Source organism: Triticum dicoccoides, chromosome 5B (assembly GCF_002162155.2).
Source record: "Triticum dicoccoides isolate Atlit2015 ecotype Zavitan chromosome 5B, WEW_v2.0, whole genome shotgun sequence".
In the NCBI taxonomy this organism is placed as follows: domain Eukaryota; kingdom Viridiplantae; phylum Streptophyta; class Magnoliopsida; order Poales; family Poaceae; genus Triticum; species Triticum dicoccoides.
This window is the reverse complement of record NC_041389.1, coordinates 670,875,234-670,890,635: the sequence shown is the minus strand read 5'-3', so window position 1 is coordinate 670,890,635 and position 15,402 is coordinate 670,875,234. Positions and strand designations below refer to the sequence as shown.

Below are 15,402 nucleotides of genomic sequence, written 5' to 3'. Positions count from 1 at the left end.
GGCTGCTCATCACGTGTGCCTTCATCGCGTCCCTTCCAACATAATCGAAAGACCCATGATCCATCAGAGCATTGCATCACTTGAGTTGCGGTATCACCAGATACGTTGCCCGCATATGGGCTGCCAGATAGTTGAATTATTGCCGTTGGGCTGCTGGGTGTGGGATTAATGCACGCGCTGCCTCGCGGGCCATGCACTGCATGTGTCAGGTGAAAATACACACGCTATACGGAATGCTATACAACGAGGCGAATTCTTTATATGGCCAGAGGGTATTAAAGCTGCACGCATAGCGCGGCAGCGTGCGGTGTGGATTTCGGACGCGCGTGGTGGCATGTCCACTCGCGATTTATCGGTTCCAGTATAGAGAAATAAAAACAACGACACATGACAGGTTCAGGCAACTAGCCCAGCAGACACTAATTCACCCAAAGAAAGGAAAGGTAACACTGGTACGTGTCGGTGCTATACAAATGGTTTGTAACCCCTTTCCTCGACGGCATTCAGAACCGTCAATTAGTGAGTGTGGGCGATAGGGGGGTCCTTCCCACACGACCCAGAAATCGTCGGGGATATGCCCTCCTGGAACACACGCTCGGCAAATTGAGGTCGTGTGCGACTGGCGAGCGAGCAAATACGGTTATACATATAGTAGTGCTAAAGTACAATTATACAGGCAAAATCATTTCCGGTTGTAATTTCATCGCACACGGTCAGTCCCCGCGAAACATTTTCGTTCGTGTATACATCCCACATAGTCGCTGCAAGGAAAACGTTTCCGTTCGTAGGTACATCACACATAATTTCCCCCGTTAAATCGTTTGTGATGGCCTTCCCATCGCACACAATACTAATAATTTTATAGTTTGCCATGAATGCATCACACATGGTGCGTATAATAAACTGTGTGGCAAATGCTTTCCATCACACACAGCTTTTATGTGGTAAACGTTTGCTCAAGGTGGCCTAACGCAAACAGTTTTGAAGAGAATGTTGTGTGTGATTGCTCATCGATCCAACATGGTTTATTGCTAGAAACTGTGTGCGTTGCCTTAGGTCATCGCCCACGGTATTTCCTCAATAACCGTTTGCAATAGCAAAAACCAATTAGCAGGCTAATTTCCTTATTATTAATAATCCATTTATTAATCTAATTGACATTCATATTAAACACATATTATATTTCATTCCCATATTAAGGAAGCATGATTTCATAATTGAAATACATTAGAGTACAACATGATATAACTTCAGCACTCAGATACCCCGTTACACAACAGCACCAGCACCAAGTTTCACATGCAACATCTAGAACCTTTCGAAATTAGCATCATAGATGATACATAGACAAATGCATCTCATCGGGAAAACTGCGGAAGCGGAAGGCGAATATTGAGCCTTCATTGGTGTTGAAGGTCTTTGCAACTTTAGGCCAGCGCCTGTGGATGATTGACCGTCCATACAGGTGGTTTGAGAGGTAATCATCAGTGAACTGTTTTGGAAAGGCCTGAAAACAAGGATGTGCATAAATATCTTCTCTATACTAGAAATGGGGCAAAGAAATAAAAAAGACAAGGTATAATAGCATACAATAACAGAATGCAGCCACAACAATTGAACATCGCATTGCCGAATTGAACCAAACAGTTAACTAAACACCACAACAAAGGAACCAACCGTTAACCGAGCACCACATTGCACAAATATAACATACTCCTAATAGAAGATCAGATAGTTAACCAAACCAGGCATGCTTAACAACTTGGAAATATAGCAATTGTATTTGTTTCTCATGTATTTAGTACACCCAAATTCGATTGATTTCTCACATGGTATACAATAACAGAATGCACACACAATAATTGAACATCGCATTGCAGAATTGAACCAAACAGTTAAATAAACACCACAACAAATGAACCAAATGTTAACTGAGCACCACATTGCATAATATAACATACTCCTAATAGAAGATCAGACAGTTAACCAAACCAAGCATGCTTAACAACTTGTAAATATAGCAACTGTATTTGTTTCTCATGTATTTAGAACAGCCAAATTCAATTTATTTCTCACATGGTATACAATAACAGAATGCACACACAATAATTGAACATTGCATTCAAGAATTGAACCAAACAGTTAACTAAACACCACAACAAATGAACCAAACGTCAACTGAGCACCATAATGCACAATATAATATACTCCTAATAGAAGATCAAACAGTTAACCAAACCAAGCATGCTTGACAACTTGGAAAATTGCATCCTAAAGAATTGAACATCACATTTGCAGAATTGAACCAAACAGTTAACTGAACACCACATTGCATGACATATAAAACATATACACTAGAGCAGAAGATTGCATGGTAAAAGTAGATAGCACAATTCACTAGAATTTGTTAAGGAAAGGCAATAGCTAGCAAAGTGAACATGGGTCCTTATAGTGAGCTAATAAGACAAACTACTCATTGTCGGAGATATCAATGACGATTGGCTCCTTGGACATGGAAGAGGGCGAGTCCTCCGCATCGTGGGTGCCCTCGTTGTAGTGGTGAGTTGCCTGAGCCGCTCCGGGAACCAACCTGCTAGCTCTCGAGATGAGGTAAGCACGTGCACGCCGAGAAAACACCTGGTAGTCTTCGTCAAAGGCACCGACGGTGGCCTCGAGAAAACGCCATGAACTGTCGTTCAAAGCAGCCAGCCGCGCCACGACGTCGGTGTGCGAGGCGTTGATGGTGGACTCGACGACGAGGTGCTCCTCCAAGATCTGGAGGTTGGCACGAATGGCAGCCATCATGACCTCATCCGCGCGTGCGGTCGTGATTTGCTTGTCCGCTGCCAAATGCTCCTTGAGATGCTGGCTATACTGCATACACCATGGCTTAGGACGACACTTATTTGGTGGAGGGGTCGGTGATTTTGGTGGAAGGTGTCGCGCTCGCGCCGACGGTCGAGGCATGTGCGATGTGGAAGGAGGAGGTGGATGGGGTTCGGGTCTGGATTACCTGCCTGGATAGGCGAGGCCGAGCAGCATGAAGGAGGGTCGCCGGCGAGGAGGCGGCGCTGCAACCAAGGAGTGAAGGTTTCAACTTGGAAAGGAAGAAGGAAACGGGGAAAATGTGGCTTTTGGTAAGGTGGAGGGGGCGGGAAGGTAGATATTTCCGCGGAAGCCAAAAATTTGGAATCGCTTCAGCGAAAAAACTGGCGCGCAAAGTGTCATCAGACATGGCCCCTTATTCAGAGCGGGCTGTGGACTGTAGCCAACGAACCTTCTCGAGTAAGCCATAGGTGTACTATATACCGACGGTGCTCCAGGATATTTTGTACTGCATCTCACACAGTTGGTGATAATAAACCGTGTGAGATCTACTTGATTTTTCATCTTGATTTAAATTACACAATGGGGTCACAGCTCCAAAGGATGGTGTTTGATTTGCGAGAACTTCTATCTGTAGTGAACATGCAACTATAGGTGCGTCGTCAAAAAATTTGGAATTATTCAGGGTTCGTTTGGATATTTTTATACGGTAACTTGGTTTTCTAGGCATTTCAGGTGCACAATTCAAAATGAAACCACATGCACATGCTCCGGTGCACCAAAATGGGTTGTAAAATGATATATGTTTCCTTGGGTTGATGCTTATGTCCCATTCAAGAAATGGGGATGAATTTCAAACACCACGGCACCGTGGGTCTCCGGCAAATGTTGAGGTGCTTGCTTTTGTAATTCTAGAAAATAGAAAACTCGTCAGAAATTCATGAACCTTGGCATGCTATCATGGAACAATATCAAGATGCTGGGGTAAAAAAATATTGTCCCATTTAGGCCAGGTTATGGTATAAGCTTCTCGCAAACCATAGCTTCTCTCACAAAAAGTATGATGGTTTCGGTAGGGAACGTTTCACCTTTCTGGACGAAATGATATCCGTTGCATCTTCTCGATTTCAAATTTTTTTCTTAGTGTCAACATAGAACAACAGGAGTGTTGTGTCAATTTTTGGGATTTTTCGGGGTTCGCTTGGACATTTTTATACATTAACTGAGTTTTCTATGCATTCATGTGCATAATTCAAATTTGAACTACATGCACATGCTCTAATGCATATAAATTAGTTGAAAATTCAAATATGTGTCCTTGGTTGCATGCTTATTAGGTCCCATGCAAGAAATGGGAACGAATGTCAAACACCCTACCACCGTCACTCGGACGCAAACATTGAGATACCTAGTTTTTAAATTCTAGTAAATCCAAAGTTCGTCTGAAATCCATGAAACTTGGCATGCTGTAATGGAGCGGCATCAACATGCCGTGGTAAATTTTTTGTCCCATTTGGGCAGGTTTGGGGATATGCTTCTCACAAACCAGAGCTTCTCACAACAAGCCCGATGGTTTCGGTAGGGAACGTTTCACCTTTCTGGATGAAACGATATCCATTGCCTCTTCTCGATTTCATTTTTTTTCCTATTGTCAACATAGAACAACAGGAGTATTGTGTCAATTTTTGGGATTTTTGGGGGTTCGCTTGGACATTTTTATACATTAACTGAGTTTCTATGCATTCATGTGCATAATTCAAATTTGAACTACATGCACATGCTCTAATGCATATAAATTAGTTGGAAATTCAAATCTGTGTCCTTGGTTGCATGCTTATTAGGTCCCATGCAAGAAATGGGAACAAATGTCAAACACCCTGCCACCATCAGTCAGCCGCAAACATTGAGATACCTGGTTTTTAAATTCTAGTGAATCCAAAGCTCGTCTAAAATTCATGAAACTTGGCATGCTGTCATGGAGCGGCATCAACATGTCGTGGTAATTTTTTTGTCCCATTTGGGGCAGGTTTGGGGATATGCTTCTCACAAAACAGAGCTTCTCACAACAAGCCCGATGGTTTTGGTAGGGAATGTTTCACCTTTCTGGACAAAACGAAATCCATTGCCTCTTCTTGATTTCAACTTTTTTTCCTAGTGTCAACATAGAACAACAGGAGTGTTTGTGTCAATTTTTGGGATTTTTGGGTGTTCGCTTGGACATTTTTATACATTAACTAATTCTATGTGTTCATGTGCATATTTCAAATATGAACTACACGCAGATGCTCTAATGCATATAAATTGGTTGAAAATCCAAATTTATGTCCTTGGTTGCATGCTTAATTAGGTCCCATGCAAGAAATGAGAATGAATATCAAACACCCTGCCACCGTCACTCGGCCGCAAACTTTGAGATACCTAGTTTTTAGATTCTAGTAAATGCAAAACTCGTCTGAAATTCATGAAACTTGGCATGCTATCATGGAGCGGCAACAACATGCCGTGGTAATATTTTTGTCCCATTTGGGGCCGGTTTGGAGATATGCTTCTCACAAACCAGAGCTTCTCACAACAAGCCTGATGGTTTCGGTAGGAAACGTCCCACCTTTGGGGATGAAACGGTATCCGCTGCCTCTTATTGCTTTCAAAAAATTTCTAGTGTCAACATAGAACAACACGAGTGTTGTGTCAATTTTTGGGATTTTCGGGGTTTGTTTGGACATTTTTATGCATTAACTGAGTTTTCTATGCATTCATGTGCATAATTCAAATTTGAACTATAGGCACATGCTCTAATGCATATAAATTGGTTGAAAATTCAAATCTGTGTCCTTGGTTGCATGCTTAGGTCCCATGCAGGAAATGGGAACGAATGTCAAACACCCTGCCACCGTCACTCGGCTGCAGACATTGAGATTCCTTGTTTTTAAATTCTAGTAAATCCAAAACTCATATGAAATTCATGAAACTTGGCATGCTATCATGGAGCGGCATCAACATGCCGTGGTAATTTTTTTGTCCCATTTGGGGCAGGTTTGGGTATAAGCTTCTCACAAACCAGAGCTTCTCACAACAAGCCTGATGGTTTCAGTAGGGAACGTCCCACCTTAGGGGACGAAACAATATCTGCTGCCTCTTATTGCTTTCAAAAATTTTCTAGTCTCAACAGAGAACAACAGGAGTGTTGTGTTAATTTTTGGGATTTTTGAGGTTCGTTTGGACATTTTTATGCATTAATTGTGTGTTCGATGCATTTATGTGCATAATTCAAGTTTGAACTACATGCACATGCTTCAATGCATATAAATTGGTTGAAAAATCAAATCTGTGTCCTTGGGTGCATGCTTAGGTCTCATGCAAGAAATGGGAATGAATTTCAAACACCAGGGCACCGTTGATTGCCGGCAAAACATTGAGATACTTTGTTTCTAAATTCTACTAAATTCAAAACTCGTCTGAAATTCATGGAACTTGGCATACTATCATGTAATGGCACTGACATGCTGTGGTGTTTTTGGTGTCCATTTTGAGAGAAGATGCACTCGAATAACAGCCAACAAAGGCATTTTGAAACAAATAGCTGCCACTTTAATATCTCAAACGTTTGTATAATTCAAATCGTGTGCGTTCTCTTAAGCATTTACATGATGCCACGTGTCTTGGTTTTAATGGCTACAGGAGGTGCCGTGCGGACAGCTGCTTGACTGAACGGGAGGCGTGCGAGTGCAGTCCGGTGCGTAGGCTGACCGAGAGGCTCACCGGGAAGCGTGCGAGCTGTTTAACACAGGATTTGTGCATCTCTTCAACGCTAACGGTTCAGATTGAATACGGTATGCAAATTAAAGCCAGACTTCGGCGCTAAGCCAAGAGACAATGCGATTTGTCAAAATATGCAGCTAAAAATCACTAGCACTATCTAATTTTTGCAACTAAAATCACTACCACTATCTAATTCATGCGCGTGTTTGGTACGCACTCACCGTATGGGGCGTGCTAGTAGTTGAGTGAAACGACGGTAGGCGTGGCAGTAGTTCGCCACGCAGGCTCACTGGGAGGCGAGCCAGCCCTTTGACCGCCGCCCACCTTGCTCCCACTCCTCCATATTAATGGCGCGTCCGCCTCGCTCTGTGAAATGATGGTATAGGAATGCTAGAAGTCCGCCGCGCAGGCTCATCAGGAAGCGAGACAACCTTTGACCGCCACCCGGCTCACTCCCACTGGTCTGTATTAATGGCGCGCCCGAGCGGCCGCACCCCCCATCCTTGCCACACACAATCTCTCTCTCCACCCGCATCCTCGACGCCGCTCTCAGTCCTCAATGTGCACCGGAGCATGGCGTGAATATGGAGATAGAGGTTTCCATCGCTGCCGCCGAGGTGGAGAACGAGGCTGCCAACAAACGGAGGCGGGTCGAGAAAGAACCGCAAGCGACTCCAGTAGACCTAGACTTCATCAAAAACATCCCCGATGATATGTTGAGAGTCATCATATTCCTCCCCCCAATCAAATATGGGGCAAGGACAGCCGCCCTTTCCTGGCGGTGGCGCCCCTAAGGCTCCTCAGCCCTGTCGACCACCTCGACGCTGACGAGCTCTGCCATGGCTATCACAAAAGCTTGGATGCATTCTCCTCGATCCTCGGCAGTCACCATGGCCCAATCAGAGACCTTATCACGGGCAAGTTCCGTTCCAATGGGAAGGACCGAGCCAAGCTTGACGAGTGATTACGATCCCCCGCCATAGATCAGCTCGAGAAGCTCATTTTTAATAATGGGCATATGCACTCGCTGCCAACATCCGTGCTCCGCTTCGCACCCACGCTGCGCCTCGCCAAGTTCATCAACTGCCATCCCCCTTAATGACGCGCCCGCTCTTTTTCTACCACGACTGAAGCACCTCGAACTCGTTGTCGTCCGCATCCCAAAGGATGACATGGAGCGCCTGCTCCGCGGCTGTATTGCACTTGAGTTCCTTCATCTTCAGGCGATGAATTGGTCGAGTACCTTCCACATCACCTCCATAACTTGTAATGCACAGTGATTTTTTTGAAATTAAGTCAAATATTTTCAAAAATAAATAAAAATAAGTAAGGAAAAAAGTAAAAGTAAAAAGACGAAACCAAATGAATAAAAGGAATGAATGAACCAAACCAACAACTCCGGACTGGCCGGCCGCCATGAACTCCCTTGTGACGAGTTTTTCTTCCATCTCACTAGAATATTTTGATTCACCAATAAAGTTGGGCGAGAATTCTCAAGAAAAAAAATCTCACTAGAGGCAAGATAAAGACGATAATTCTGAATCCCAGCATAGGTCAACAGTTAGCGAGCAAAGGCACACCCTCACGCAATTGTAGGCACTATATTGTGCCAGCCCAGTTCGAGGTTTTTAGTGTGTTCCCCGTTTATAGAAAAGTACTAGAACCTTCATAGACCCTTTTTTTCCTTTTATGTTTTTTCTATAAGCTTCCCATTTTATTTTTCTTTCCTTTTTTCTTTTCTCTATTTTTTTAACATTTTTTACAATTTCGTATAAAATGTAGGAGTAAAAGCATAAAAGGAATATGCCCCATATTTTAATTTTTTGAACATTCTCTAAAATGCAGGGACATTTTGTGAAATTCAGGAACATTTTCAAAAATGAGGAAACATTTTTTCAAACTTGTGATCACTTTTTTCAAATTAATGAACAGTTTCTAAAATCCAGAAACATTTTCAAATTCGTCAACATTTTTCGAAATACAGATATTTTTGTTCAAGTTAATAAAAAAAGTTCAAACCAGCAGCAGCCATGTAGGAAACCGACACCCCCGGCCCACCCAATCACCCTCTCGGTTTCATTTCCTTCCACTCCGCGCCCTTCTCCCCCTTGCTTTGCATCTGCACACTCCACCTCTGTTGCTGTCGTTGTACGTCTAGGGCCGCCACAGTGGCATTGCCGGACGTCCGCAACCAGCACCGACACTCCCACTGGCCTTTATGACAGCGCTGTCCACCCTGGAGCCGGTGTACATGAATTTCGTCCAGCTAGTTGAAATGCGGGTTGAAATGTCTTCGGGCAGCGTTGGATGGCCCCCTCCTGCATCCATGTCCACGTACTGCCCCTTCCCCCTGTCCCAGACGAATGCAGGAGAAAATTTACGGGTCGTGGTTGGAGATGCCCTTAACACCTCCAAACATGTGGATTGTAAAAAAGCACCCCGAACATGTGAACCCTCGCCCTCGCAGGAACCAGTGGCACTAGAACAACCGCGTTGTCCCTGTCTCCGGCGGGGTACTGTCCCGGTCTCGTCAGGGTTGCTATACTGAGTCATCAACTCCTTGTGGGGTCTGGCCTTGAAGCTTTGCACCTTCTCTCCCAGGAAATCCACCTATTCAATGAATACCAACTGTATATAAACATAAAATCGACAAATAAAATATTGAAATGGCACAATATAAGCCAAACTTGTATGGCGTACGATACATATAGACTTCAACATTAATCCTTCAATTAGTAACACGTTATTTGGGACATGGCTAAATGGAGCGGATTCAAATATTGCAGGACATATTCAGATAGGGATATGTGCACTGTTTTGGGCTATATGAAACTGCAAAGGTGATATGATCTTTAATGGAAAAAACTTTATCAACTTTTGCAGGTTATCCACATAGCCACTGCTTGGATCCGTACGTGGTCGTTACTCACTCATGCGGACTCTAGGGGGCTTTTGGTTACTGGGTGCAACCATTGGGAGACGGTAGCACGGGTTATCTCCAACCAATTTAAATGGCGAACTAATAATAGGCTAGGTGTTTACTCATCTTAACTTGTTTTTTCGCCAGCTGTGGCATCTTTTTATCTTTACTGTTCTTGTGCTCCTTTTGTGAGCCAGTACTGGCCCTTAGACTCCGTTTGCATACTTTTGGTTAATAAATTGGCTGCATGCATTATTATGTGGGGCTTTCCTCCCTTTTAAATAAAGAAAAACAATATAACCGTGTATGTAAGTGTGAGAATTTTCTGGCCAAAAAGTACTAAAATATGTAGATTTTCTGGAGGGGAATTTGTGGTACACTAGTTGGTTACCATGGATCCCCCGGGATACCAAAAATGCTAAACGCACGGGCTCATTACGGGGGCATTACGGACCCTTCCTTCTAATTCTTTTTCACCCTCCCGATTTTCAGGTGGGTGGGGCCTCTTCCTCCCCCTTAATCCAATCAACATCTAACAAGTCACAAACACTTCGTAAACCCCCCGTATTAGTCCGTGAATGTAGCATTGCTGCCAGGATACCTGTCCTTTCCTCGGGCGAGAAACCCGCCTGCAATCTACACCCCGGATTTTCAGGCGATCCATTTGGTAACATCGTGGAAAGGGCTTTCTCGGCCCGATCCTCCCGAAATCCCCGGGCCGCTCGCTCCGACCTCCGCACTCCAGGAGAATTCTCCCGGGCTCCCCTCGTCTCTTTTCTTGTGATCTGAGTCGCCTTGGCGCTCTGTTCTTCTGCTCTTCTCCCTTCACTCTCTTCACTCTCCCTTGGTGCCCAAATGGCAATGGGATATTTCACATGGCATGAGGAGGATCTCATATGAGCAGGGAAATCCCCTAGGGGAGTTTACTGCCCATGGTTTTTTCACCCCAACAACCAAATGAGCCCCTGGGAGTCTAAAAGGATGAACATAGTTCGCGCTTCTGATATGTGCATATGCAAAACATATGTTGGATAGCAATTCTATGGTTGGACCCAATATAAACTAGACATGTTTATTTATTCATATCATTCACTGACTCTGTGACATTTATTTATTTATATCATTCAGTCACTCTGTGACATGTTTATTCGACTTGTACAATACCCATGCAGATATACCTGCACAACTACTACCTATTTCCCCCCACTCTTATGAAACAGCTCCAGCGCCTGGGCCACCGTCATCCCACCGGGCACCTGGACGAACAGCAGGATCCCTAGGGTGGCGGCCGCCTGCTCCGCCGTCCTCACGCCCATCTTCTCGATCGGCGTGAACTTTGCTGGCGCCTTTCCCGGCGGGGGCTTCGCGTCCGTCTTCAGCAGCGCTTCGGACAGGTCCTGCCATCCGTTCACCTGGGCCTTCATCTCATTGCCGATCTTCCCGCTCTTCTTCTCCTTGGGGTGCAGCACTCCAGCCACGAACCCCGACACGGTCTGGAACCGCGTGGCCTCGTGCACCATGAGGAGCAGCGTCGTCACCGCCTCCCTCGCCTGCTGCTGCTTCGGGCCGGAGGTCTTGTCGGCCTTGGTGCGCCCGTAGAGCGCGGTCACCGCGTCCGCCATCTGCTGCCGGCCGAGAGCGACGTTGGTCAGCTTGTCGGTGTCGCCGAGGAGGTCGCGATACGTGCCGCCGAACCCAACGTGGGTGGCGCCGGGGATGAGTCCGGGGGTGAGCTCCCACCAGGTGCCGTCGCTGCTCTTGAAGCCCTCCCAGTAGAGGTTGTCGGCGCGGGTGGCGAGCGTGAGCTCGGTGCTTGCCGGCGATGTCTTGAGCACGATGTGGAACCACCTGCTCGGCGGGACGTTGGGCTCGATCGGCGGCAGCACGGGGCGGTTGTGGGAGGAGTGCCCCGGGTTGCGGAGCTTGTTGCGGATGCCGTTGATGAAGGTGACATAGTCGGCAGAGCTGGCCTGGACGTTGAACGTCGCCGTGAAGAGCGGCTTGTCCACGTTCTTCGCCATCTTTGCCGCCATGGATACGAGGCTTAGATGAGACGTACTATCAAGCGAGAGGGGTTGAGATATGGAAGAGGATGAACGAACTGGAGATGAATTTATAGGCGATCGACAGGTGCATGCTGTCAAATGATAGGCTTTGTATACGTGTACGTGTCATATGTAACTTGTACGTGATGCTGTGCTTGTGTGTTGTATACAAGGCAGGTTGTCAGAGATGATCCTTATCTTTGTATAGCTTGACTTAAGGTCAATCCTAATACTACTACGTGATGTGTGTGCGTATGCTTACACGAAGGCGTTTTTGGAGCTGATCCTTATCTTTGTATTGCTTGGTTTAGGGGTCTGTCCTACTAAATAACCTGCCGCCAATTGCAACCCTATTGATCTATATAACATGCACGCGTCCTTACCTAGATGTATACGCCTACACGCCTTCACTTTTACATATGCTTGCTTTCCTAGCTAGCTAGTCCAAAGAAGGAGATGCCAAGATTCAATTTGGTTTGATTTGCAGCACTGCACGGCTACGCAGAAATATCGTTCTGGAATGGAGACGGCATGTTTTTCTTCTGGGGATTAACTAGTGGATGATCCCTTTATTTATGCCGAAGATCAGTTCATCACACTTTCTCAGCTTGGAATTAATCGGTCGCAGCATCTTAAGCGCTATCCTTCTACCACTAACTTGAATAAGAAATCTGCGGATGTCATGTCTCGATTTAGTGATGCAGGGATCAGTTCTGTCTTTGGAATTCTGAGTATATGTTACATTATCAAAGGCGCAAAAGTCACAGTAGTAATCCAGAAGGATTGTACTTGTGTCGAGCTGTAAACATGATGTTTCATAGAGAAACAGGAGGATCACTCTCGGCTCTATTTTTCTGTTATGAAGCCAATGATCAGGCAGAGCAAAGGTAGCAGGTTCTGCCTCGGGTAGGGAGAAATAAAAACAAAGACATGCGACATGTTCAGGCAACCATCCCCGCGGAAATCGTCATCAGTGGCGGGTGGAAATTGGTTATCAGTGGCGTGCCCCGGTCACATTACTGTCATGTACACTAGTAGTGTGCCTTCATACCTGCAGTAACCTCTTTCTTTTACTCTCACATCGCACATCAAGGCAGTCCTAATTGTGACAAGTACACAATGAAACTTGAAACATCACTAGTACAGAAAATTGAACGGGGGGTTAACTTGATTACATAGCTAAAATAACCGTTAGTTTGCTTCAATACACATCCAATGATTTGGACCCCATTGTTTAAATCCAAAATGACATTCGATGAGCTCGTCGCAAAAAGAAATATGGACCATAGAAATATTGCACACTCCTAGTCCGCCCAAGCATCTTGGATGCCGAAAACTTTCAGTTTTTTCCGAACTATTTAACCTTTTTCTTTCAATCTTAGTTTCCACCAGGAGCAAATGAGGCTATGTCGGTTTTATTTCCTCTTTCCCTTTTGAAAATCTTCTATGGACTATTTCCGGCCGGTTTTAGAATCTTCCACGCATTTTTCTTCTTCTTTGTTTCTGTGTGTTTTCATCATTTTTCTTTCTCTCTGTTTGTTTTTTCTTTTCTTATTTATTTATTTTTTCAAATACGTGCCAAGTTTTCACTACAGGTTGAACATTTTTGGTATACACGTTGTCCAATTTTTAGATAGCCATTGAACATTTTTTTCTCATACATGTTGAACATTTTAACTGAATACATTTTGAACATTTGTCAAATGCACATTGAACGTTTTTATATAGGTTGAAAAAAATCAGATACACATTGAACATTTTCCGAATAAAGTTTTAACATTTTTATTAATATATGTTCAACATTTGTCAAATGGACACTCAACTTTTTAAAATACATAGTGAACATTTTTTTAATACATTGAACATTTTCCATAAATACGATGAGTTTATTTCAAATTTGCAATATATTTTGTAAGTGTTATGAACATTTTTTTTACTTGTATGAACATTATTGCAAAATTAGGGTACCAAATTTTTACATTCTATAAACATTTTTTAAAAAGCCTGAACATATTACGCAACGCGTCACATTTTATAAATATGTTGAACAATTATTTGAGTGATATTAACTGTTTTTATCAAATTATGCGAAGATTGTTTTCTCATTACGTGATTGTTTTAATACGCGGCGAACTTTTCTAAGTCAAAGATTTTTTTAAAGATATATACTTAAAATATTCCAAAAATAAAAAAATAAAAATCGAAAATGGAAAAGGAGTAACAAACGGAACCAAAAGAACATTAGAAATGAACCAACTACCCTCGACTGGCCCGGCTCGTATGAGCTCCTTTGAGACGAGTCGTTCTTTCATATCACTAGAGAAAACCGCTAAAAACAAGTCTAACTAGGGGCAAGATAAATTTTTAAGACTAGATTCAAGATAAATTCTAAAATAAAATAGAGGCAAGATAAAGACGCGCCCGCCACCCTCTACTCGTCCATGCATGAGAACACTATGGGAAGGGCTAACTAATAGGGTAAGGTGGGTTCCAGTGGGCTAAGCGCGCTAGATCATGTTTTTTTATTCTTGTCCAATGGATACTCACTAAAGCAAAAACATATGTTAGATAGCAATTTTATTTTTATGTTTTGAAAGAAAAGGTGGCTCAAGGCCGACCTTATATTTCAAAACAGGCTGAAAAGCCTGTGAAAGTAACATGTTACATCAAACTTGTGAAATGCACCCAGGTGCAAGGTCACAAGGGAAGGAGTGAAAGAGAAAAGGTGGGAAAGAGGTAAGGAGTACAGGAGGAAGAGGAGAAACAGCAAAGACAGCAAAAAAGGAGATAGCAATTTTATTGTTGGATACAACATGAACTCACCCACTTTGTAACATGTTTATTTATTTATTTATATCATGCACTCACTCTGAAACATGTTTATTTATTTATTTATATCAGTCCCACGCTCTGTAGCATGTTTATTCGAATTATACATACAATATACTCATGCAGATATACCTGCAAAACTAACTATTTTCCCCCACGCGCACGAAACAGCTGCAGCCCCTGGGCCACCGTCAACCCACCCGGCACCTCGACGAACAGCAGGATCCCCAGCGTGGCGGCCGCCTGCTCCGCCGTCCTCACGCCCATCTTCTCGATCGGCGTGAACTTCGCTGGCGACTTTCCCGGCGGGGGCTTCGCATCCGTCTTCAGCAGCTCTTCGGATAAGTCCTGCCACCCGTTCACCTGGGCCTTTAGCTCGTCGGAGATCTTCCCGCTCTTCTTATCCACCGCCTTGGGGTGCAGCAGGCCGGCCACGAACCCCGACACGGTCTGGAACCGCGTGGCCTCGTGCACCATGAGGAGCAGCGTCGTCACCGCCTCCCTCGCCTGCTGCTGCTTCGGGCCAGAGGTCTTGTCGGCCTTGGTACGCCCGTAGAGCGCGGTCACCGCGTCGGCCATCTGCTGCCGGCCGAGAGCTACGTTGGTCAGCTTGTCAGTGTAGCCGAGGAGGTCGCGGTAGGTGCCGCCGAACCCGAGGTAGGTGGCGCCGGGGATGAGGCCCGGGGTAAGCTCCCACCACGTGTCGTCGCTGCTCTTGAAGCCCTCCCAGTAGAGGTTGTCGGCGCGAGTGGCGAGCGTGAGCCCAGTGCTAGCCGGCGAGGTCTTGAGCACGATGTGGAACCACCTGCTCGGCGCGACGTTGGGCTCGACCGGTGGCAGCACGGGGCGGTTGTGGGAGAAGTGGCCGGGTTACCGAGCTTGTTGCGGACGCCGTTGATGAAGGTGACGTAGTCGGCGGAGCTGGCCGGGACATTGAACGTCTCGGTGAAGAGCGGCTTGTCCACGCTCTTCGCCGGCATCACCGGTGTCGCCGCCATGGATAGATATAGTAGCGAGGGGAGG

General features: G+C 45.0%; 1 protein-coding gene and 1 pseudogene across 1 annotated transcript; both read right to left on the bottom strand.

Moving 5' to 3' along the window:
• Positions 1 to 10,563: 10,563 nt before the first annotated feature.
• LOC119312502 (protein synthesis inhibitor II-like) lies at positions 10,564 to 11,819 on the bottom strand. Its single transcript, XM_037588235.1, has one exon. The coding sequence runs from the start codon at positions 11,536 to 11,538 to the stop codon at positions 10,699 to 10,701; it is 840 nt and encodes a 279-aa protein (XP_037444132.1). The 5' UTR covers positions 11,539 to 11,819; the 3' UTR covers positions 10,564 to 10,698.
• A 2,559-nt stretch (positions 11,820 to 14,378) lies between these two features.
• Positions 14,379 to 15,402, bottom strand: LOC119306594 (annotated as a pseudogene).